Source organism: Sinohyriopsis cumingii, chromosome 6, assembly GCF_028554795.1.
Source record: "Sinohyriopsis cumingii isolate HCF-2022 chromosome 6, ASM2855479v2, whole genome shotgun sequence".
NCBI classification, from domain to species: Eukaryota; Metazoa; Mollusca; class Bivalvia; order Unionida; family Unionidae; genus Sinohyriopsis; species Sinohyriopsis cumingii.
In genome coordinates, this window is record NC_142966.1 from 59247456 (window position 1) to 59274370 (window position 26915).

Genomic DNA, 26915 nt, shown 5'->3' on the forward strand with positions numbered 1-26915 from the left:
GTTGGTGGTTCTTTCCATGGTTTTTCCAGGTTCTTCCTCCACCAGTTATATTGGCCACCATGTATAGCCTATCTTGTGCTGAAAAATGGTGTTAAACCCCATAACAACAACAATAACAGCGACAATGGCTGAACTTGACAGAAGCATCCTCTTATGAAAACATTTCAGATTATTACAGTTGAAACAAATCTGCCTTCAGAAATATAGCCTCGATTAATAAAGGTATAAAAACCTAAGAAGTTTTTTTTTTAATAAAAACTTTTGGACAGAATTTGACCAAATTTGACATGAAGCATCCAGGCATGAAGGACTTTTAAGTTTTTACAAATGGTACTGATTTGTTATTACTACAAAGTTGAAACCTATAAAAGCTTGAAAACTGGTAAACAGAATTTAGTGGAGAATCCTACCATGATGACCTTTCATTTTGTAAAAATTATGTAGAGACATCACATGCAACCACTCTGTATAAAAACTGAATCTGAAAGAGAATCCTACCACAAAGACCTTTTTTTTGTAAAAATTATGTAGAAACATCACATGTGACCACTTTTACTAAAGAGAGAAAAATGTTCAATTGACTTCGAAAAAATCACTGAACTTTACCATTTTTGAATGAAAATGCCATTTCTTAAAATAGACAAATCTTTAAACGACTTTAGCATACTTTGGTGAAAGCTTATCTGTGTAGTGATGTTCATATTTGACAATGTTTTTTAACTTTTCAACTACATATACAAACAACAGAGAAAGCTAACCTGAAACTTTCGTCCTTCTGCTAAGGACTTCATCAGCAGACTGATTTAATACCTACTGACTGTTAACATAGCTCGATGGAATGATGAGCGATGTTAACAGATTGTCCCTGATATGTGGCAGGTTGTAATGGCCCCTGTCCCTGTTCAGTGTCAGTTTGTGCTCACTCAGCAATTTTCAAACATGCTTCTCAACAATTATTTGGTAGAATTTGGTCAAAATTGACAGAAAGCATTCATCCATGATGTACTTTCAAATTTTTACAACTCATTATTACAAATTATACTATCAAATATGATGGCTGATTATAAAAATAGAAAAAAGTTTAAATGTCTTCTGTCAAAAACTATTAAGATCAATTTGACGAAATCTGACAGCATTCTGGCATGAAGGCCATTTAATTTTTGTCTTCAAATGATTCAAACATACCATAAAATATGGCTGCTGTTACTAATTAATAAAACTTTTGATGACTGTTCAAAACCACCAAACAGAATTTGATAAAAGTTTGACCAAAAGCAGCCTAGCATAAAGATGTTTTAGTTTTTTTTTTTACAGGTGATAATATCTGACCTCAGATATGACTGGCATTATCTAAAAATAGCTTTTTTTCTTCAAATAACATTATTTCAGAAAATTGGAATAAAATTTGACTAAATTTGACAAAGCTTCCTGACATGAAGTACTTTCATTTTTTTTACAGATAATACAGAGTTGCCATCAAATATGGCTGCCATTACAAATTTATTAACCGTTAAATAGTTTCATTTTTTCTTCTGTTTATTAACAAAAGAGCTGAACAGAATTCAACCAAATTAGACAGGAAACATCCTTGCATGAAGGCCAGTCATGTTTTTATAAATAGATGTCTGGTATGGACATCTTTACTATTATTAACAACAGAAGAACTTTTTGACGACTTCTTCTTTAGAACCACTGAACAGAATTTGACTGAATTTGCCACTGGAGAACAAATTCATCCAACCAGATATCAGTTGGCATATAAATAGAATTTGAGACATTATATCAGATGCTACAATTTGTTAGAAACATTCTGGCATGATACCTTTAAAGGTTTTACAAATGTGTCATCAAATAGGGCTAAAAGTGTAAAACATTCAATATCAGCAAGCCTTTGACTAAATCAAATTTCTTGGTCGACAGGCTTTTAGGTAGATGCCACCCATGTGAGCACTTTGTGTCCACCTGTATCTCTTGTTTCAGATCTAAACTGTTAAAGTAGAGCTTTTATATAGATATAATTGGGCATGGAATTCTGTGACAGTTATTGTTTGATGTTTAGGTGCTGTACGCAGGGAAATCTCAAGCACTGGGCATTAAGCAGGGAGGGGCAGCCCAGGGCAAATGGGCAGAGCTACCTATCACAAAATCACCCAAGATCACCCAGGTAGCAACAGGTCATGAAGGACAACATGCCCTGTTGGTGTCAGAAGATGGTAGTATGTTCTTTGTGGGAACTCCACGCAGGGGAGAAGATGGGGACACAAGTACATGTGAGTCTGCTGATATCAAGCAGTTTGTGGTATTGACTGCGCAAACGTGTACAAGTTTTTATTGTTATTTGTCTTGTTAGTCTTTGCTCAAAATGTTTCCATCAAATTATAATATAAACCTGACATTAATAGTATTCTCTGTGTGTATAGGGATTTAATGTCACAAAATATTTCCATCAGACTGTTATAAACTTAACTTTAATAGTGTTCTGTTATATATATGTGTTGGATTTAATGTCACAAAATGTTTTCATCAAAATATGATGAACTGTATGTTTAATAGTGTTCTGTTTTATGTATGTGTAAGGTTTAATGCCACAGAATGTTTGTTTCAGAATATAAATTTTACTTTAATATTGTTCAGTTATACATGGGTGTTTACACAATGTAAAATAGATGGTATGGTGGACAAGCGGACCATAACTGAAATCGCTCGTTCACCCAACACTCATGTATCGCTATAGCTGGACTGACTGACAGGTCAGGTGAACTGCATATATGATATATTAAAGCATAAGAAGAACTAATAGCGTGGTAATCTCAAACTCTTTAATTAACAACTATTTATCATTATAAAATGGTACATAAATATACATCTTTGGCATTCTTTGGGTCTCACCCTCCACTTTTCATGAGGTTAGTTGTGGTAAGATGTAGAGAAGCATGCAGTATCTATGAGGTGGAATCACCAGTATGACTAATGTCAGGGTCGAATGGCCAACATGCCCTATTGCAGAGGTTTGAGTATGAAACTGACTAAATAACTGTTAGGGCAGAATTGCCACGGTATTGAGGCAGAGTCGCCACAACTTGTTATGTCGGTAAGTCTAGTGGATTGGGGACAGAATGCCTAAATGATGCTGCATGCCGAGAATGGAACTGCAGTAGTATGCAGTGGAGAGCAGTCTTTCAGGACTCATTCATAAGCTATACTGGAAAAATGTTGATATAGTTTTGAATTTCTAGGCCTGACGCTAGAATTTTGATTCATCTGGATTATATTATGATGACAACTTAACAACTTGCTTGAAATTTTTTACAAGTGGATATGGCCCCATATATGGGCTGCAACTACAATGGAGTAAATTTCCAGCAGGGCCATAGACAACTTGTCTGTGCCTATTGCGTTCAAATTGTCCAGCCACGATCCTTGGAACCATCTGCCTTGGAAGAAACCACCAAATCTGAGAGTCGATGCTGCATCAGTAAAGAGCTCAAAATCTGTAGCAATAGTAACATTTAGAGTCCAAGAAAAAAGAAATTCCAATCCATTGAGCCATAAAGTTGCTCCACCTCTTTTGATCCAGACTACATTCGCTATTTATTTTTACATGATCATTCAATTCAGTGATGGTTGTTGACAAGGATATTAGATATAATGTGAAAGACCGACCAGGGGCAATCACTCAGCATGCATAATGTAAATGGCCTAGCAGACTCAGTAATTCCCTCTTCGTGCAAGATTTCTTTTGCTGGAAAGTTTTTAAGAGTGCAGCGAATCTGCTCAGCTTATCTTGTGGCAATCTAGATTCCATTTTTTCTGAGTCTAGAATTATACCCAAGTATTCCATGACTGGTGATGGTCCTAAAGTCCTGTGGGGAACAGTTGGAATAGATAACCTATTAAAAGGCAATGTGATTAATGCCATTGTTCTTTCATCTGGAAAATCAGGCTCACCAGTGGACAGAACAATCATCCATTAATGCCAGAAATGTGATATACCATAATTATGTTGAGCTATCCACAAAATCGCTCTGGACAGTGTATCAAAAATCTTAGGACTACTTCTACTACCAAACACTAACTTGGTGTAGAAATAATATTTTTTCCTCCACTTGACACCATACAGAGGCCACAATGTTGGGAGTATGGGAATTAGCTTGAATGCATCGGTAATATCCATCTTGCACGTATTAGCACCCATTCCTAAGTGCTCCAGAATGTGAATAGCATTATCTATTTATACGTACAAGAGAGGAAAATCATTGCTGGTTAAGGCACTGATACTTTCATGCTCGAGTGAACTGTGAGGTGCCGACAGATCTGCTATAAGTATGTACTTGCCAGAATATTTGCTTTGTACTATACCCAGGGGGCTAATGCAGAATATAGGAAATGGTGGACTTTCAAAGGGGCCTATGAGGTAGTTCTTGGATCGCTCATACTTAAGCGATATGTCAACCACATCAGGTTGTGATGTTGCTGATACCAACTTTTTTCACTCGAATGAAGAAGTAGGCTGATGAGAAAGTCCAATATGAAAACCATAGCAGAGACCATTTATAAGATAGTCCATGAATTCCTTATCAGGATGGTGTTGTACTTCTTGCATTCTAGTGATGTTGATGGGTGTGGTTGCCTGAAATGTTGTTAACACTATATCCTGATTTAGTCATTGAGGTTTTGTAGGTGGTAGTACCTGCTTAGTCATCAGGTCACACTTGAGCTGTGAATGAGTTTTTTTTCAAGTCAAGTACACACATGCATTACTACAATTTACTTGGAAACAACCATTTTTTTCATTGAAATTATTACATATTTCTTTCCCTCAGTGTAATATCCTTCTCGAACCTTGTCTATCTACTGTAATCTGTCTATTCACTGATGAGCTTTGTCTTGGTTGACTAATTGCTCTCAGTGGAGTAAGGTGACAGAAGTCTGAATCATGAGCAAAACTCCGGCAATGCTGGCATGGAACAACCTTGTAAGCAGATAAGACATTTGTTTGTAGCTTGGGATCAATTCTATACCAGTCTACTTTAATGTTCATGGAGCTGCAGTAAATGGCTGCTGTTCGTGCAAATTTTGGGCTTTCTTTTGTTAGTTCATGCATTTTTATCATCTCTTTTTGATAAAGATCCAATTTTTGAGTTCTAGAAGGGAAGGCATCGCACATAATCACCTTGTACTGACTGAATGCCAGTATGAACTTGCTAATAGTCAAGTTCTTGGAAAGCCTATGGTCGCAGACTTTTGTAATATTTGAAGTATGACCAGGAAGCTTTCCCACCAACTTCATACCCACTGACCTGACTGAATGGATGTCTGATCTTCAAATTTTATGTGGCATTAGAAGTAAAGATAAATTCATGTATTTACCTGCAATAATCTCCTTCTGCAGTTGTGAGCAGACTGGGTCAATATCCGGAAGGTTAGAGATAGGCACGCCATGGTCAGAAAAATAGGTGACAGCATAAGTGATACTAAACCTGGTTTCCATGGCTAACATCGCTGTATCGAGGGTATGCGATTGTGTCTCAGTACACGGATATCCTGTATTGTTGGTCATATTTAAGTGGGTTTGCATTTGTATCACTGCTGCTTGGAGAGATGATAATGCTTCCAATAGAATGGTATCCCTCTCATGAACATGGTGTATTTGTTGTTGTTGATTATTCCCTCCAGTTCTAGGAGCCCCACCTACCATGAGCATAGAAAAAAGCATTCCTATTGCTTGCGGCTGCGCACTATGTTGACTGGTTCTCGATGCTGAGCACATGGATGAATGTAAGGGATTAGTTGCATCGGTAGATTACCACAGGCTCACCGCTGGCTGGCTGGCAGAAATACCGAGCCCAGTCTCATCTAGGTAAGTGGGCCAGTCTGTGGGTACTGACATCATCCCGAGCTGCTGCAAACCCTCCCTTCTGGGGGAATCAGAATTCAGGGGTCTAATGTGTTAGGCTGCCATCTTGAATTAGCTTCAGATTTTCCTCATAAATCTACCCAGGTTTAGCCTTCTTTAGAGAAGCCAGCACAATTAAATTAATTTCACATTTTTTAAGAAGTTTTCCCACCGTCCAATTTTTGTGTGACTGAGCATCCCATTGTTGTCTGTCTTTTGCCGCTCTACAACCGTGGTACCCACGAGAAGAGGAAAGCTGATGCGATTTATCCATGATATACAAGAAGTCAGCAATTGCCTGCAGAACAACAGGGAGATATGCATGAAGCAATACAGTTTTTCAAAGTCAGCAATTGCCCAGCAAAATAGTATGTGAAGCAGACTGTGCTACACGACATCCACTTTTAAAAAAATCAGGCAAGTTGTAAGTTGTCATTGTAATATAATTCAGAGGATTCAAAATTCTAGCATCATGCCTAGAAATTCAAAACTACGTCAACCTATTTCCAGTACAGCTTATGAATGAGTCCTGAAAGACTGTCAAGTTCTAACAGCAGACAACTCTTGGACCAAGAAGAGAATATAATACAAAAAACAAAACCTGCCCACTCTCAACGCTGATCACTTGTAAAGTGAATGACCACTGTCAGCTACCTCAGCACAGCAGACCCTTGTATCTGGTTGGCTGATAGCTGATCTAACTTAGAGTGCATGTCCACTGAAACTGACCTTGAGCTGACCCACGTAATGGGCCCTGACTTGAATCAATTCTTTGTGTAAATATCATTTAATTACATTAAACATTTGTATGTGTGTATAGGGTTCATCAAAATATAATAAACCTAACTTGAATAATGTTGTTATATGTGTGTATATATGTGTAAAGGTTTTAATGTCACAAAATGTTTCCATTAAAATATAATAAACTCAACTTAATAATGTTCATTTATATGTGTGTGTGTATGTGTGTAGGTTTTAATGTCACAAAATGTTTTCATCAAAATATAAACATTACATTAATAATGTTCTGTTATATGTATGTGTATAGGGTTTAATGCCATGGTACAGTCCTGTTATATGTATGTGTATTGGGTTTAATGCCATGGCATAGTCCTGTTATATGTATGTGTATAGGGTTTAATGCCATGGCACAGTCCTGTTATATGTATGTGTATAGGGTTTAATGTCATGGCACAGTCCTGTTATGGGGCCTCGAGTGGCCGAGTGGTCTAAAGCGCTCTTCGTTACGGATCACTGCCATCTCACCTCTGTCTGCGGCGGTTTGAGTCTAAGATTCAGCCAATGTGGACATGTGAGAAAGCTTGCCAGTAGCTTCTCGTGGGTCGGTGGTTCTTTCCGGGGTTTTCCGGGTTCTTCCTCCACCATTAATACTGGCCGCCATGTATAGCCTATTGTGCTGAAAAATGGCGTTAAACCCCACAACAACAACAACAACAACAGTCCTGTTATACTTATATGTACAGGGTTTAATGCCATGGCACAGTCCTGTTATATGTATGTGTATAGGGTTTAATGCCATGGTACAGTCCTGTTATATGTATGTGTATAAGGTTTAATGTCATGGCACAATCCTGTTATTTGTATGTGTATAGGGTTTAATGTCATGGCACAATCATGTTATATGTATTGTATAGGGTTTAATGTCATGGCACAATCTTGTTAGATGTATGTGTACAGGGTTTAATGCCATGGCACAGTCCAGTTATATGTATGTGTATAGGGTTTAATGCCATGGTACAGTCCTGTTATATGTATGTGTATAGGGTTTAATGTCATGGCACAATCCTGACCATAGAGATCAAAGCAAAAGTTGGGTAATGAAAATGATGATATCCAAAACATTGCCTAATTCCACAGAAAAACTGATCTTTTTAACAAAATAGAATTAGAAATAATATCAGACTCTACATGTATTTTTGTAATGACTCATCAGTTCTTCACATCAGTACTGTGATTAATTAATATTATAAAACTTAAAGTAGGGTTGAAGACTATGTTACCTGTTGATACATTTGTTATAAGTGTGGGAGGGGTATACAGTGTTAACCATGTACATCTTTATTATCTGTCCTTACATACATGTGGTTTTTGTTTCTAGATTACTTGGAAATAATCTTGTTCCATGAACACATTTCAAAGTGACAATCATTTTTAAATTTTTGTTTGTATTTAAAATTTGAAAGAAGTTTTATTAACATATTTTTTTCCAAATGCATCTGCCATTATTGAATAGAAAATTAAGCAAAAACAGATGCTTTAAGTTCACTGCATGTTGGATTGACCATTAAAACTAGGAATAGAATATATCTAGTGGATGCATTTAGATGCAGTTCAGGATCGATCAATTGAAGGCCCTTATGTTTAAAGTTTGAAATACGTTGATAGTAGGAAGGAAACTATTTACGGAAATGAAAACCTCCATAGGGGACAGATGGCTAAGAACAAATTTAATTATGAACCCCATTGCAAAGTACAAGGTGAAGAGCATGTATTTGTACTCTGTAAATTATGATTTTATTATCTACTTAAGTGTGAAATACAGAAAATTATTATTGGTGAAAAATTTTAATATTTTTAATTCATGTATTTTTACATGTGCAAAATATATCCTTATATTTTTACATATGAAAATTAAAGATTTCCCATCATGCGATGCAATTAACTTGATTGTGCATGACAGTAGAAGTGATTTTTACTGTAAGAAAACGAAGCCTTTTGTGAGCTTGAGCAATAAATGGAAACTGAATTATCTCTTGGGGGTGGAAATTATTTTTCTGAACATATCCGAGTCCTCATTGTTTGCTTCTGTACATGGTAAAGTTCTTTTCACTATCTTGACAACAGTGTGAAGATCTGGTGTGTTTCATTACTTAATTGGACTTGCTTTTGTAGTCAGAGAGGGTACAGTAGTTTATAGAATGTCAAAATATAATTTATTGCAACAGATTAGTTATCCCAAATCAGTAGTTCTCTCAAATCATAAATATTTTGATGAACATCCAACAAATGCAATTCAGATAGAGGTGAACATACAGATAAAGGATGCGTGGGGTTGTATTTCAGAGAGTGAATTTAATTGTTAGAGCTACAGTTTATAATCAGTCTGGAATATGATAAATAAAACAATTCTTTTCTTGCAGAAATAATGGATATATTTCATATTGTGGTACAAAATGAAACCAATTAATTTTAACTGGTGGCTTTGAAGCTTATTTAAAATATGTTGAATGTACTACATATTCAGTATTAATGTATAAAAAGAAATATTTTATATGTATTAATGTTCTTTTAGCCAAAGGTCGTAGACAGCCCAAACCAGTGAAACCCAAAAAGATGATTCGCTTGGAGGCAAAGAATATAGTGTATGCAGCATGTAACAATGGCACCAGTGCTGTTGTCACCAAAGAGGGAGAGGTGTATATGTTTGGAAAGGACACCACACATTGTGACCATGCGAGTGGTAAGATACAGGATCTGTATATTCTCACTAATAAGTCAAGACCAACTGCAAATAACATATACTTTCATCTGCCAGTGCATTATTTGCTGGTAGATTAATAGAATCTATGTTGGTGTTTGGACCAAGACAAGGAAATTCCAGACAAGGGATTATTTTATTTGACAAATAATGTAACCCCACGACTGGGATTTCCTGGTCTTGGTACAAACACCAACATAGATTATTTTTTCAACCAGTTTTTTACAACTAAATTAAAATAACCCCACACCCTTGCAATTTATTTAGCAGATTCAAAGAACAGTATTCATCAGATGTTATTATTGGTTTTCACCCTATATATAGGTAATCAGGTTTTGTACTCGGTTATGAAAATCTGAGTAATTATTTATGTAGAATCAAGCTATATATACTTCTCTTAGAAAAGAAAAAAATTCAAGAAAATAGTTGTAATTGTTATTTGTTGGAAGTATTACACAATTGGCATCTAAAACCACGTGGTTTTTGTTTATCCAATGAGGGCAATGGGGTGACCTGTCGACCCTAAGCCTAAGTACACAAGTTCTATGCATGAGAAAATAGAAACATAAAATCATTTGATATTATTACAGTATTATCACACTTAATTGATGGATATCATATGAAATTGACCATAAATAATTAATATTTTTTATAAGGTTATGTTTTCACTTTCATCAGTTCTAATTTGGAAAACATTCTTTGGTAGTAGGCAACAGTATGATACTGTGTGATACAATATGCCTACTGGGTACAGTTCTGATGATGTATGTAGTGACATGAGGAAATTTCTAATTCATGACTTTCTTGGAAATTTATATTTTCTTCTCCTGGAAATATGGCAAGTGTTGCTATCACTAGTGCAATGATATACTACATGGAAATCTTGTGGAATAGCGTCTGGAATGATGAATGAACCACTATGGTTAAGTGCAGTAGTTTTCATTTGGAATCACATTATTATATTTGATTCAGCTGGGATGGGTTGTGGGCATTCAACATAGAGAAAACCAGTATGACGTAACACATTTCTGGTTTTTGCCAGCTTTGCAGTAGCACTTGAGAGAGTTTGCTTTCTTGTGGCCAGTGGTGTATATTGCCTGTGTCTGGAGCTCTGTCAGATAGCTTTACTTTGTGTGTGTCTCTCAAAATGTTTTGTATTGTGTTAAAAAATTTGGAGAGAACTAATGATGCTTTATGAGTGAATTTCTTTTATTATATATCTGTTGTGGTTGCTTTTGGATTTTATAACAACATCAGGCACAAGAGAAGACATCAAGGGTTTCTTTTTAAAAGTAGTTCCTAGCACGTGGAAACCATGACTGAGATAACCAGACTGATATAGGAAAAGTAAGATTAGCAGAACAGGTAGATTTCTCTGTCACTTGGTTGAGAAAAGGTTACATGTTGTTTGTTCTACTGATTACTCTAAGAAACTGCATGGTCCCTGACATGTGGGTGCATTGTGTGATGGCAGATCTAGGTCTGTGCAGTTTCAGGTTGGACTTCACTTTTAAGCAAATGTTATGTGAGGTAGGAGTATAACTGACAGGTGTCCCGTTTTTCCTGTATTTGTCCCAAATTTTGAACCTGAATACATGTATATATTTTTCTTGTTAAAATCTGTTTTTTAATAAAAAAAAAAAATTAAAACAATTTCCTTGCAATTTTCTCTTTAGAAATGGCACCCATTTCCATTATGAGAAAATTGTATCACATATATATATATAGGGATATAGAGTTCTAAAATATGATTGGTTCATTTGAAATTGTGGCTACCATGTCAGTCTTTAACCACCATATTGGATTGCACAAAGCAGTTGCCGCTACCAGTGTATCTCATCTTTGTAATATTCAGTTTCTAGTGATGTCGAAAATGAAAGCAGAAGATGCAGAATTTCTCCAGGAAAGAAAAGAAAACTGAACTGGAATGACAATTACATCAACATGTTTAGATTTGTGAAACCAATTAGTAAAGGAGAAAACTTTGTGTTTTTGCAAATTGTGTAATTGTGGTTTTGCTATTGTGCATGGTGGTGTCCTTGACATAAAACAGCATGAAAAATCTAATAAACATCAGCTTGCTACTTCATTATCAGCAAATCAGCCAGAACTTACAACATTTATAAATACCAGAGAGATCCTTGATGTAATTTGATCAAAGTTCATTGGCTAAATTTCTTTTAGAAATGAACCTTCCTCTTTCAGTTACTAGTGTTGCTGGCAATTTATTCTGCACACTTTTTCCAGACAGCAAAATTGCAGAGGATTACTCGTTTGCAAGAATGAAAATAGTTCAGTAAAACAAATCACACAGATTTAATGAAAGATGGTACATTGGAATTAATAATGATTATAAAACAAAAAAACAAGGTGTGTAAAAGGCTTCTGTGTCTTAGTATGTTTTGTGCTCTTGCATCTTCTGAATAGGCACATGAATGGAACAGGATGCCTGTTCAGAAGGTGGAAGAGTGCACATGCATCTTTGACGACATTAAATAATTAAGTTACTGTCCTACTTTACTGATTGTTATGAATGTTATAAATAGTTACATATGCATTAAAGTTGTAAAAACCCATATTTATTCCTGAAAATCAGTAATTTTGTCATAAGCAGTCAGTATTTTTGTACTCATGGGTTGGCAGATATGTTAGAGCTCAAATTATTCCTAAACTTACCTGGAGCCAATCCTAGTTTCCTTGATATGAAGTGATTTGGTATACTTTACTCATGTGCATGATTTATCAGTACCTTGCTCCTCAACCACAAATCTTTTTGTGGTCAATGTTGGTACAGGATGGTTGGATGTAGATAGTACCTTGCTAAAATAACAATGGCAGCAGTGCCTTTATTGATTCTCAACATATGGCAACCATAATGTCCTAATGTACAAAGTGTTATTATTTTAGTACAAGTCCACTTTCAGTCATCAGATTATTACATGCTCAAGGGTCCACTTTTGATCATCAAATTTTACATGCTTAAGGTATCCTTTCGTAAAAATTAAATTTTCTGCAGATTTTTCATGTATACTGAAGAGTATTCTGCAGGTCTGCTTGGGACGCCAAGAATCTTTAAAAAAAATTCTGTCCTTGGTTTTGTTGTATGATGGTTTCCATGTGTGCATCTTTAACAGGTGTTGAATTTTGTTTGTAAATATCTTGAAGATACTCTAATGTGCATCATTGTATGCATGCATAAACAAGAACTGCTTTGTGAAAATCAGTTCTTTAATGAATTGTTAGCCATTTGAGTTCTGTGGATAACATTTCAGATGGATACTCAAAAGTGTCCAGAATTACTTGTGCTGCTCTTTTATGTACTTGTAAATTCTATCAGAATGCGATCTGTCACAGTTTCCCCACTTTATGGAACAGTGATCATATATCTAGTACAGTTTGTCCACTCATTGGAACAGTGATCATATATCTAGCACAGTTTGTGCACTCATTGGAGCAGTGATCATAGATTTGGCAGTTTTGCCACACTGTGGAAAAATAACCTTAGATTTGTGACAGTTTTTGCACTCTTTGGAAAGGTAATAATAGATTTGGCCATTTCCCCACTTCGTGGAACCGTAATCATAGATTTTGTACAGTTTTCCTACTCTTTGGAACAGTAATCATTGATGTAGCAGTTTCCCCACTTCAGAGCAGCGATCATGATCTGGCATAGCTTCCCCACTCTGTAGAACAGTAATGATAAATTTGGTACAGTACTGCTCTTTGGAACAGTATTCATTGATGTGGCACAGTCTCCCCACTCCAGAGCAGTGATCATGATCTGGCACAGCTTCTCCACTCTGTAGAACAGTAATGATAAATTTGGTATGGTACTGCTCTTTGGAACAGTATTCATTGATGTGGCACAGTCTCCCCACTTCAGAGCAGTGATCATGATCTGGCACAGCTTCTCCACTCTGTAGAACCATGATCATAGATCAGGCAATTTACCCACAATGTGGAACAGTAATCATAGATTTGTCAGTGTCCTCTCTGCAATAGTAATTTTAGTTTATGTAGAGTTTCCCCCACTCATTGGAACTGGATACTTCTTGACACAATACAAACAATGTAGAACAGCAAATGGGTTTCTTTGTGCAGATATTTCTTCATTGTGTTACGTTAAGCAATTTTAAATAACATGGCAAATGTTGTCAGCTTGATCAATAGCTGTAATAAACATATTACTTAAAGCTCAATTAGTATCATTCATTACCCGCATAGCCTATTTTACATTTCAGGGGGGTTTTGTCATATATTTGCAGGTCATGTGACTGACTTGAAGGATGTATTTGTAGTCCAGATTGCTCTTGGTAAGGCCCATGCTGTTGCCCTTACAAATAAAGGACAGATCTTCACCTATGGAATTAATAACAAAGGACAGTGTGGAAGGGACTTCACACCTGGGGCTGCAAAAGATGGTGAGTGATTAAGACTGATGATGATGATGATTTTTTAGGTTTAGAAAGAGACAGGTATAGACTGAATATATTTATAGTATTAAATAGGAAGATGTTTTGTTTCTTGTTAAAGTATGCAGATGAAGTTGTGAGAATATTCTGGTTTGATTTCGATTACATATTAATTTACCACTTTTGTGCTGTGGATCAGGATTGGTTATGCTAAAAATGTTAAAACTTGAAGATGCATATGATTTTTGCAGAAAATCTTGGGTATGTTGAATTGTAATGTAACTCTATATAACTATTTTTCCTTGATGAGCAATGAATTTTATATCCATAATTTGTTTAAATTATTAAATGTGCAACATTTTTTGGTGAGAATATTTTATTGTACAGTAAAAATTCTATAGCCAGAATATAAGTGTAAGTGGGTTTACCTGTTTTTCAGATATATTATTTTTTATTTCAGCACCTATTAATAACGTGACAATGGCAGAAGAAGAGGAGGAAGTAGATATGGATGATGTTATGTGCCAGTCAGGTGAGGGCTTAAATAGTAACAGTAAAACTGAATATTATTTCCCTTTGCCACGTTTAGAATGGCACTGCACCAAGCCCCTTTTCTCATGTACCTTAGCTCCTGTATGCTGTTTTGAGGTACTTACCTCAGTATCATGCTGCCATGTGTTTCCCATCCCTCTCTCTCTTGTTTACACTGTTTGAGTCCTAATTATTAGTGCCCTTTCATAACACTTACAATTTAACAAAAGCCTGTTAATTAGCACATAACCATTAGATTACTATCTAAGGAGACATTGCTTACACTTATCCCACAGTCTGGTCTGACAAGTGCTTAAGGCAGTGCCAGTAACATGATACTTATGCATTGACATCAATTGTTTGGAGCAAGTGAAACATGGGTGAGGGCAAGTGAACTATATGAGAGCTTGTCATGCCACTTGTACTGAAGGTACATGTTGCTTAACTTTAATGATTATAGCTGACTGTACAGATATATCATTGAAAGAGCAATACACGTTGACTTTGATGAGGGTTACTGACTGTACTGTTGGGATCATTGTCTGTTCTCTTCATTGAACTTACTAAAAGATGTTACTATTTTATGATTTAATCCTTCATTCATATTTTGTTCGTTTTTGTTTATTATTGCATGGTTTTCTAATTTTGTTACTTTTACACCAATTTTCTTTACATAAATTTTTGTTTCAGTTTTGAAGTTTGTGTTTGTCAGATCAAATGTAAAAAAAACTTAGAAAATGAATCTGTGGTGTATTCTAGTTTTGTTAAACTTATTGTAAAATTCAGTCATGTGTCAGTAAGTTGTGCTGATATTTCTTTCCTTTTCACTTTACCCAAGACAGGCAATGTTATGAACTGGTCTGGGTAAATTAATTCTTTAAAAACTTGCCTGATTGGGAAAGTGTTATAAAAAAAATGATTGTCAGTCCCAGCTTGGTACACACCTTCATCCTAAAGTCTAGTTATTCCTTAATGAAAGTAGTGGACACACAGTTTGGTTATCATTTTGGCCACCTTGAAAATCTTGTCATTCAGCTCTTCCTGAACAAATGGTTGTATTGACTTGGGTTTTCCAACAAAACACTTTTTACAGTAAATATAGTTGGTCCCAAATGAGAATCATGCTAATCTGACCTCCAACATGGCTGTCCCAGTGGCATCACAATTTTTATTTACTCTTTCTGAATGGATGTTCATTTGTACGTGTGGTTCTCAGTAAAACACTTCTGCAATGATGTTAATTCTAAATAACAATGGTGCTGATTTGATCTCCAACATGGCCACTGTGGTGACTGTCCTTTTAATTCTTAGGACAACTCCTGAAGGGATTAACATATTGACATGGTGTTCTCAATAAAGCACTTGTAATGATTGTAGTTATTTCTAAATGAAATAGATGTCTGTTAGACCTTCATTATGGCCGCCACAGTGACTATGTTGTAAATAATGTCATGGCTACTCTCTGGAACAGATGGTAATATTGAAATGATGTTTCCATTAAAACACTTATTACAGTATTTATAAGATCATACATAAAACTGGTGCTATTTTCACCTCAACATGGATGCCATCTTGAAATTTGTTTTATCGCTTCCAATTTTGTATGGTTAATCATTTCTTTTTCTCACTGACGTGTTTCTAATGATGAGCAGTTGGTGATAAGTGAAACAATGCCAGTCTGACCACAAATATGATTGCCACAGTGGTCACAATTCTTTCTGAATATTTTGACTAAATTCATAGTATAAAAATGTAGTTAATTGTACAGGAAAATTATGCTGCTCTGACCTCTATGACAACCATGCAGCCATCTTGGAAAGCTTGTTATTGCCACTTTGTTTGAACTGATAGTCATATTTGACTGAAACTTTTCTTATATTGCTCCTTATTGAAAATAATGCCTTTATAACTAAAAAATTGGCTGTCAAAGTGACCATCTTTGAAGTCTTCTTCTAGCTACACTTTTTAAACAGATGGTTGTTTGGATATGGGTTTTTTATTATAACACATCTTGTAATATGTTGTTTGTCCAGAATGAAAATTGTATTGGTCTGTTCTTCAACATCATATATGGTCTAAGATCAATCAACATGACTTAGTGACTTTGGGTTTATCAATAATGGCTTGTGTACATCATAACACAAAAATATATGAATTAAGTTTTGTCAATCATGGCTTTGTGGATTTACCTAAAGATAATGTTGATTTAGTGCCAGGTTAGTTTTAATCAGTGCAAATATTCAAACAAATAGTAATTTTCTATTTTAGCCGTAACTTGTCAAGTGGTAACATATTAACACAGATATTCTTTCCAGAACATCAGGTCAAAGGTCAGAGCTTATGTCCATGGATTTTTATAATGCATATGTTTTGTGAGCATGGTTCAGGACTTGAAATTAGCAGTAGTTCACAAGCCTGAGGCTAGTGAATTTTCTCTTGGACTTGTAGTTTTCATTATTCCAGTAGTGTGATGACTTGTAAAATTTGGGTTGCTGCCTGTGGCTACAAAGAAAGTTATGTTCATTTCAGTGCCTGTAGTTTATTCAGACATATAAGTTTTTCTCTTGAAATTTGGTATGTTGGAATTTTTAAGAATGTCTGAGATTATTCACTATTTGAAATTTAAAAAAAACCTAAAAGGTGGGAAGAAACTGTCTTCTTGTGGGCTCCTGTGAATGAGTCATGTTCTTGTGGGCTCCTGTGAATGTGTCTTGGCTGTACAGCATCAGATCTGTCAAGGACTTGTATGAATCTTTTTTTTTAAGAAAAGTAAGTAACAAATATATAAAAAGACAATCAGTAATTCTTAAATTCCTATGATTTGTTAGCGTGGAGAGTTATGAGACAATTTTATTAAAGTTGGGCATTGCCAAAGCTTGTTTGTTCCCATCTGCCTGCATTTCTAAGGAGTCTCAATTGTAATTGACTACTGTTTAGCTATTGTTTTTGATTAAGCAAGTGAATACACACCAGGCTGAATATTTCTTAGCATGAAGTTACTGTAGTTTATTTTCCTGTTTTTGGATGTAGCTTATGTGTCAAGTAGAAAAAATTGCACATTATGTAATCATGAACAGGATTTATCTATTATTGGTCATCATAGCCCTCTAATACAGTCTTTGTGCATTATTCATTCACCAAACAAACTAGTAATTCTTGCCCACTAATACAGTCAGGGTGCATTATCCATTCACCAGACAAACTAGTCATCTGAACTCTCCAATACAGTCTAGATGCATTATCCATTCACCAGACAAACTAGTCATCTGAACTCTCCAATACAGTCTAGATGCATTATCCATTCACCAGACAAACTAGTCATCATAACCCTTCCATACAGTCTAGATGCATTATCCATTCACCAGACAAACTAGTCATCATAACCCTTCCATACAGTCTATATGCATTATCCATTCACCAGACAAACTAGTCAGTATATTGTCCATTCTCTAGACATAATAGCCTGCTAATATAGTCCATGTGCAATATCCACTCGCTAGACAAACTGATAATCTTTTGGAGGTTCTCATTTGTATAATGAACCTCATAAGAAGTCCATTAGCCCTTTTATGTTCAGATTTGTACACCTAGCCACTGTGTAAATGTTACATGTGACACACTGTGTCTACTGAGCCAATATGTAGACCATCAGTACATGTGACACTATGTATACTGAGCCAATCTTTAGACCATCAGTATGTGTGACACTATGTACACTGGGCCAGTATGTTGACCAGTACATGCATGACACTATGTATACTGAGCCATTCTTTAGACCATCAGTATGTGAGACACTACATATACTGGGCCAGTATGTAGACCATCAGTACATGTGACACTATATATATTGAGCCAATCTTTATACCATCAGTATGTGTGACACTATGTTCACTGAGCCAACCTTCAGACTGTCAGTATATTTGACACTATGTACACTGGGTCAATATGTTGACCAGTACATGCATCACGCTACATATACTGAGCCAATATATAGACCATCAGTACGTGTGACACTTTGTATACTGAGCCAGTCTTTAGACCATCAGTACGTGTGACGCTATGTACACTGGGCAAATATGTTGACCAGTACATGCATCAGACTACACATACTGAACCAATATGTAGACCATCAGTATATGTGACACTATGTACACTGAACCAATATGTAGACCACCAGTACATGTGACCATGTATACTGAACTAATCTTTAGACCATCAGTACGTGTGACACTATGTACACTGAGCCAATATGTAGACCACCAGTACATGTGACCATGTATACTGAACTAATCTTTAGACCATCAGTATGTGTGACACTATGTACACTGAACTAATATGTAGACCACCAGTACATGTGACCATGTATACTGAACTAATCTTTAGACCATCAGTATGTGTGACACTATACATACTGAGCCAATTTTTAGACCATCAGTATGTGTGACACTATGTACAATGAGCCAAAATGTAGACCATCAGTACGTTTGACACTATGCACAGTGAGTTGACTGTTCCAGTGTCCGAGTGACTAGAGCATCCGCCTCAGATGCAGGAGGTCATGTGTTCGAACCCCAGCTGAGTCATACCAAAGACATAAAAATGGTACTGACAGCTGCCTCGCTAGATGCTCAGCATTAAGAGGTTAGTATTACTACAGGTTGGCCTGGTGTCAGGATAATGTGACTGGGTGGTGATAGATGATGCCCCGGTGCTAGACATCACTGTAAACTGCCACACTGCAGACATTGTAGTGATATGACTGAAAAATTGTTAAAGCTGTATTGAAAATCCAAATCACAAACAGACACACCCACACATGTACACTGATCCAATATATAGACAATCAGTACATGTGACATCATGTATATTGAGCCAATATGTAGACCATCAGTACTACATATACTTAGTCAATATGTTGACCGTCAGTAATGTAACACTATGTATACTGAGGGGGCCCCAATTGGCTGAGTGGTCTAAAGCGCTCACTGCCATCTCACCACTGTCTGCGTGGGTTCGAGTCTCGGATTCAGCCAATGTGGGTATGTGAGAAAGCTTGCCAGTAGCTTCTTGTGGGTTGGTGGTTCTTTCTGGGGGGTTTTCCCAGGTTCTTCCTCCACCATTAATACTGGCTGCAATGTATAGCCTATCATGTGCTGAAACATGGCATTAAACCCTACAACAGCAACTATGTATACTGAGCCAATATGTAGACTTTCAATAAATGTGACACTTTATACTGAGCTAATATATAGACCATTAGTACATGTGACATTATGTACAATGAGTAATATGTAGACCATATGAACATGTGACACTGTACATTTAGTCAGTTGTTGTTGTTCTAGGGTTTAACGCCATTTTTCAGCACAAGATAGGCTATACATGGCGGCCAGTATTAATGGTGGAGGAAGAACCCTGGAAAATCCAGGTAAGAACCACCGACCCACGAGAAGCTACTGGCAGGCTTTCCCACGTACCCACGCTAGCCGAGCCTTGGACTCAAACCCACGCAGGCAGAGATGAGATGGCAGTGATCCGGAACAGTGAGCGCTTTAGACCACTCGGCCACTCGGGGCCCGCCGTTTAGTCAGTACTTTGACTGTCAGTACTCATGACATTATGTATACTGAGCTAATATGTACACCCTAAGTACCTGTGACATCATCTCGTTAATCCCACGTATCATATAAATTTGAGAATATTTTTCAAAAGAATGCTGTGTAAGAATTGCATAAGTGTAATTTGTCCATCATAGATCTACATGTACTTTCCTTATTTATAGAAGCTGTTATGTGACATATTTTCAATAAAACAAATAGATTTCTTCAATTGGACAACTTGTTAGATATTCATTATATTTTGATAAATATATTTAGGTAGTGGACCAGATGTTGAGTGAAACAGGCTTTATGGATGTTATATGACTGAAAATGTTTTGAGGATAGAGATCTTTTTAAACTTCAAAACATGTCAGATAAGAAAAAACAGATCAAGAGCACTTTACAAATATGAGTGATGTAATTACAGCACTTAGTTTGAATGTATTATTGTGTTCTTGGCAGAATTGGTGGACTTGATGACTTTATGATTAGACATGTAGACTAGTTAAAGTGAGTGTTATTGATTATCCCTATTTTGCCACTTATGTTAATAATAATTATGCTTCTGCCTCTAGGGTTTCGCATGTATGGTAACATACTGTGTATACTAAGCCAATGTATGGATCATCAATCAGTAAATGTGAAACACTTTATACTGAGCCATCATGTAGACAATCAGTACATATGAATCCGTGCATAGTCTGCCAATGTGTAAATGTAAATATGTACATGTGACACATGGTATATTCAGCCAATATGTAAACCATCAGTACATGTGACACTGTGTACTCAGCCAGTATATCAGTACATGTGACATTACATACATTTGGCCAATATGTAGACCAGCAGTGCTTGTCACACTATGTGCACTGGGCCAATAGGTGTAGACCATCAGTACAAGTAACACACTGTGTACACTTAGTCTATATTTGGACTACACATGTCGCACTTTACAGTGAGCATACATAAACCATCAGTACATGTGAATCACCATGCACACTGAACCTGTGTGTAGACCATTAGTACATGTGACATACTATGTACATGTAGACCATCAGTTGTACTGTGTACACTGCACCTGTATGTGAACCATCAGTATATGGAACACCTTATGAAGCCTACATGTACAGAGAGTGTATGGTTCATACAACCTTGACAAATCCTTGAATTTGAGGGGTTGCCTTCAAATCTGCATGAATTTTAAAAAAGACAATTTTCCTCAGAAAATATTCATTGAAAAATTCTTGGAATTTATCTGAGGGAATACAATACAATAAAACTGGATTTAACTTTTAAATTGTTCTCACATATTTTCCAAAAATAAGATATAAATAGGGTGGATAAAATGACACACAACACCAGTAGTTTCAAGATGGAGTAGTGTCTATTTGTTGTAGGTATACTGATCAGTAAGGAATGTGACCCTAGGAAGGAGCTCTATTTTCAGTTGGGTGAAAGCATTTTAAGGGACAAACATAGATTGATGTGCAAAACATGTGATTTTTTCTTCTACTTTTGTACTTTTTGGTGCACTAAGAAACAAAGTAGCATTTGGAGAAAGAGCAATTACTGTAACAAAATGTGCTTCTTAAAAAATGCGGAAATCCTTGTAGCGGTGCTACTGTTGGTGGTGTTGTGAGGTTGTACCTTCTTACACGGTGTCCGCTTTATTTGGCTATCGTTATCTAGAGGGTGATCGCCCTTGGTATTGTTGCCCGTATCGAGTAAATATTAAAGTAAAGTGTTAAATTATAGATGGAATAAATAGAGATCTGAGCAGATATATAGAACAGGATGACATGAGCTCCCTGTACATGGAAAAAAAGAAGCAATTTAATCACTTATATAAACAACTGTAATAATACATTAAATTAGGAAGATACACTTCTCTTTGAAATAAATCATTTAGCAAATTTCAAACACAAATATATTTATATCAGTAGCCGATCTGTTTTAAATGATAGAATTGGTTCATCATAGAATCGAGTGAACAATCAAAGTCATTACCTTGTACAGCTTCATAACCTGCTTATTCCAGTCCACTCCAACTTCACTGTCATGGTTCCTCTAGGTCCTTTCGCTTTTTCCCTTCTCTGACCTCCCTACTGTCTCACCTCTTTTTGGCCCTCAGACTTTGCATGGGTAGGTGGATATGTAAGTGCATGTACGTAGATACATAGATACTTGGAAAAGTAGGTACTTGGATATGTCAGTAGATACTTCAGTGGATACTACATCTATCGAGCTTTTTCCCCTTTCAGAATGAACAGAGAAGCAACCTAAATATTGTCAGTTGTCCTACTGAGAATAGATCATTACTCCCTTTTCGTTATGTCAGATATCATTCTATTGGAATTCAGACAGATACCAAAGGCTATCTGGTCAAGCTAAACATAGCAGACTATAAACAAACCTAGTTCACAACATTAATGTACTTCCTAATGGCTAGTTCATCACTGATTCCCATTAACATTACACGAGATATTAACAGTTCCGTTCTTGTCTCAATTACACAAATCAGTGAATAAAATTCATTACATGGCTTAACTACGTTATTTTCAGCAAATACACCCATTAAAGTCTTTATCATACTTGAAATCATCTAAGATCGGAGAATTCACACAGATTCTAGTAACTCATATTAACTTAAGTAATGCATGAAATTCTTAGTTTTCTATAACAATCAAGACAACAAATTCAAACAATTCGTCAAGCTTATATAAAGAAGATCATTGTATGAATTCAGATAGATGAACTCAACACAGCTACACTCATATCAAGAGAATTGATGTGCGGATTTAAACAAATACATTCATGCAAATATAAGCAATTAAATTCAAGCAAATCATTATATTGGTATCAATGAATTACATGAGATCGACGCAGATACCTTGTGCTTTCAAGCTCTGTTTGCTTCTACCGCCTGAATTGTGTCCATTGACTTTCCAGACATCCGGTCCCTTTGACAAATGTTTTACGAGAGAATTTCTTCCAAATTCAGTCTTGGAGTCTCCTATGTTTTCACTCTTGCAGGAAAAATGCAGACTGACCAGATTTTTTTTGATGAGGGCAATTTAATCCCAAATAATTACATGTAGGAACCATGCCCCTTATTTAGCGTAACCAATCAGGATTAAATATATTTACCTTCTTTTTATAAGTAAGCACCAAAATTGCGGTCAGCTTGACTTCTAGATTTCCAAACAACTGATTCTGGAAAAACTCAGCTTCTGACAGTTCCGATATAAAATCGAAGTTAACCTTCCCTTTTCTAGTCGTCTAACAGTTAAGTAAACGATGGCTTAATTAAGAATCACATCCTCTCCCGACACAGACATTAGAAATCATTGCAGTATAACGATTTAGCAAGCACCTGTCCCCATAAATCTAATTAATTGTTCTCTGGCCCAAATTAATGTGCCATTCATAGGTCAACAGAAATTTGCATCCTTACAGTCCTTGAAAATTCATTGAAAAGTCATTGAAAGAAACCTCTGTACAAACCATGGACCATAAACACTCTTGTCCTGTACAATTTAAAGTAACATTTTGCATGTGCGACTAGAGTTAGAGCAAAGACAGTAAGCAAAGTCAACTCAGTTCATTGTCTCCATGAAATTTAGAGCAGTTCATGAGCGGAAATTTCCATCCCAGAAATTTTCTATATCTTTAAGACTTTATGATCTCTGGATATGTTTCTCTCTTGCGTTGTCCTAAATTTAAATGTATTTTCTGAGGGAATATTATCTGAAGATGGATTTTGCCTTTCAACATTGACAGTGGTATTTGTGAAAACCAGGTGCCCTATTTCTTTTTCCTGATCATGATGTGGTACGGTACTGTCAAATGGGGGCCCCGAGTGGCCGAGTGGTCTAAAGTGCTCACCGTTCCGGATCACTGCCATCTCACCTCTGCCTGCGTGGGTTTGAGTCCAAGGCTTGGCTAGCGTGGGTACGTGGGAAAGCCTGCCAGTAGCTTCTCGTGGGTCAGTGGTTCTTCCCTGGGTTTTCCAGGGTTCTTCCTCCACCAGTTATACTGGCCACCATGTATAACCTATCTTGTGCTGAAAATGGTGTTAAACCCGAGAACAACAACAACAACAACAACTGTCAAATGCATGATGCAGTACTGCATGGAGTGAAAGACAACATCATTGAATTTTCAGTTCTTTATCTTTATTTTTACAACTACTATGGAACCGCTCCGATGGCCTAGTGGTTAGAGCATTTGCCTTGAATGTGGGAGGTTGTGGGTTTGATCCCTGGCCAAGTCATACCAAAGACTTATAAAAATGATACTAACTGCTGCCTCGCTTGGCACTCGTCATTAAGAGGTTAGTGTTAGGACTGGTTGGCTTGGTGTAAGGATATGTGACTGGGTGGGACATCATGCTACATGTCTGCAGCATGATGCCCTGGTGCTAGACATCACTATAAACTGCCACACTGCAGAACATCATAGCAATTTGACTGAAAAATTGTTAAAGCTACGTTAAAAATTGAAATTACACACACACACACACACACACACACACACACTTACTATGAAAGGAAAAATTATTTATTCTGTATACATAAATGCTGTTATTTTTGGCATTTCTAATGCTGTATCACCATGTTATAACAAAGTAGAACTGTAATAGTTCATTTCCAGCTTGTCTTTAAAACAGCGTCCTTCTTAAGAAACTTGGGATTCATTTCATTTCTAATCAAATAGTATGATAAAAGAGCTTCTTGAAGACCAGTTTTGTAGGACATGTTCAGTTGATATGAACAATTGCTAACTCAGTACATCATACATTTAACATGAGATGCCAATAATTATTTGATGAATTGATTCAGTAATTATTATTTCCTTATTATATATAAATCTCTAGTCCCAAACCATAAGAGAGTGCATAAGTGAAAGGCTGTTTCCTGATCTCTCCACTTCTCAGAATCTTGCGATTAAATGATTGCTGTGAGCTCATTAGTTTGTCAACAGTAGTCCATGTGAACTGTGTCTTTGTATACATGATGTTAAAGCAACATTAGTCCTAACATTAATCCATGTGAGGTGTGTCTTTGTATACAGGATGTTAAAGCAACACTAGTCCTAACATTAGTCCATATGAGGTGTGCTGGTGTGTACAGGATGTTAAAATAACAATAGTCCTGACATTAGTCCAATTGATGTGTGTCAGTTTATACAGAATGTGAAAGCAAAAGTGGTCCTACAATTGGTTCTTTTGAGGTGTGTCAGTGTATACAGGATATTAAAGCAACAGTCCTAACATTAGTCCTCAGATGCAGGAGGTCACAGGTTCGAACCCTGAGTCATACCAAAGACTTGTAAAAATGGTACTCAGTATTAAGAGGTTAGTGTTAGGACTGGTTGGCTTGGTGTTTGTATGTGTACGTGTGATTGGATTTTTAACGTAGCTTTAACAATTTTTCAGTCATTGCTATGATGTCTGCAGTGTGACAGTTTATAGTGATGACTGAAAAATTGTTAAAGCTGTGTTAAAAATCCAAATCACACACACACACACACACACACACACACACACACACACATAACATTAGTCCATGTGAGCTTTGTCAGTATATACAGGATATTAAAGCAACATTAGTTCTTACATTAGTCTATTTGAGGTGTGTCAGTATATACAGGATGTTAAAGCATCATTAGTCCTAACATTAGTCCACGTGAGCTTTGTCAGTGTATACAGGATGTTAAAGCATCATTATTCCTAACATTAATCCATGTGAGGTATTTCGGTTTATACAGGTTGTTAAAGCAACATTAGTCCTAACAGTAGTCCATGTGATGTGTGTCTTTGTATACAGGATGTTAAAGCAACATTAGTCCTTACATTAATCCATGTGAGGTGTGTCTTTGTGTACAGGTTGTTAAAGCAACATTAGTCCTAACAGTAGTCCATGTGATGTGTGTCAGTGTATCCAGGTTGTTAAAGCAACATTAGTCCTTTCATTAGTCTATTTGAGGTGTGTCAGTATATACAGGATGTTAAAGCATCATTAGTCCTAACATTAATCCATGTGAGGTGTGTCTTTGTGTACAGGTTGTTAAAGCAACATTAGTCCTAACAGTAGTCCATGTGATGTGTGTCATTGTATACAGGATGTTAAAGCATCATTAGTCCTAACATTAATCCATGTGAGGTGTGTCTTTGTGTACAGGTTGTTAAAGCAACATTAGTCCTAACAGTAGTCCATGTGATGTGTGTCAGTGTATCCAGGTTGTTAAAGCTACATTAGTCCTAACATTGGTCCATGTGAGGTATGTCAGTGTATACAGGTTGTTAAAGCAATATTAGTCCTAACAGTAGTCCATGTGATATCTGTCTTTGTATACAGGTTGTTAAAGCAACATTAGTCCTAGCATTAGTCTATTTGAGGTGTGTCAGTATATACAGGTTGTTAAAGCAACATTAGTCCTAACAGTAGTCCATGTGATATGTGTCTTTGTATACAGGTTGTAAAAGCAACATTAGTCCTAACATTAATCCATTTGAGGTGTGTCTTTGTATGCAGGATGTTAAAGCAACATTAGTCCTAACATTAATCCATGTGAGGTGTGTCTTTGTGTACAGGTTGTTAAAACAACATTAGTCCTAACAGTAGTCCATGTGATGTGTGTCAGTGTATCCAGGTTGTTAAAGCAACATTAGTCCTAACATTGGTCCATGTGAGGTGTGTCAGTGTATGCAGGTTGTTAAAGCAACATTAGTCCTTACATTAATCCATGTGAGGTGTGTCTTTGTGTACACGTTGTTAAAGCAACATTAGTCCTAACAGTAGTCCATGTGATGTGTGACTTTGTATACAGGTTGTTAAAGCAACATTAGTCCTAACAGTAGTCCATGTGGTGTGTGACTTTGTATCCAGGTTGTTAAAGCAACATTAGTCCTAACATTAGTCTATTTGAGCTGTGTTGGTGTATACAGGATGTTAAAGCATCATTAATCCTAACAT

At 36.3% G+C, this 26915-nt stretch overlaps 1 protein-coding gene across 3 annotated transcripts in view; it reads left to right on the top strand.

Moving 5' to 3' along the window:
- The window catches only part of LOC149797036 (E3 ubiquitin-protein ligase MYCBP2-like), a 340499-nt gene that overhangs the window by 30895 nt on the left and 282689 nt on the right, over positions 1 to 26915 (top strand). For all 3 annotated transcript variants that reach the window (XM_089961694.1, XM_089961696.1, XM_089961697.1), the window contains exons 13-16: positions 2060 to 2270; positions 9210 to 9377; positions 13661 to 13816; positions 14268 to 14339. In XM_089961694.1, the coding sequence (XP_089817820.1) occupies positions 2060 to 2270; positions 9210 to 9377; positions 13661 to 13816; positions 14268 to 14339 (607 nt within the window). The remainder of the gene's footprint in view (positions 1 to 2059; positions 2271 to 9209; positions 9378 to 13660; positions 13817 to 14267; positions 14340 to 26915) is intronic.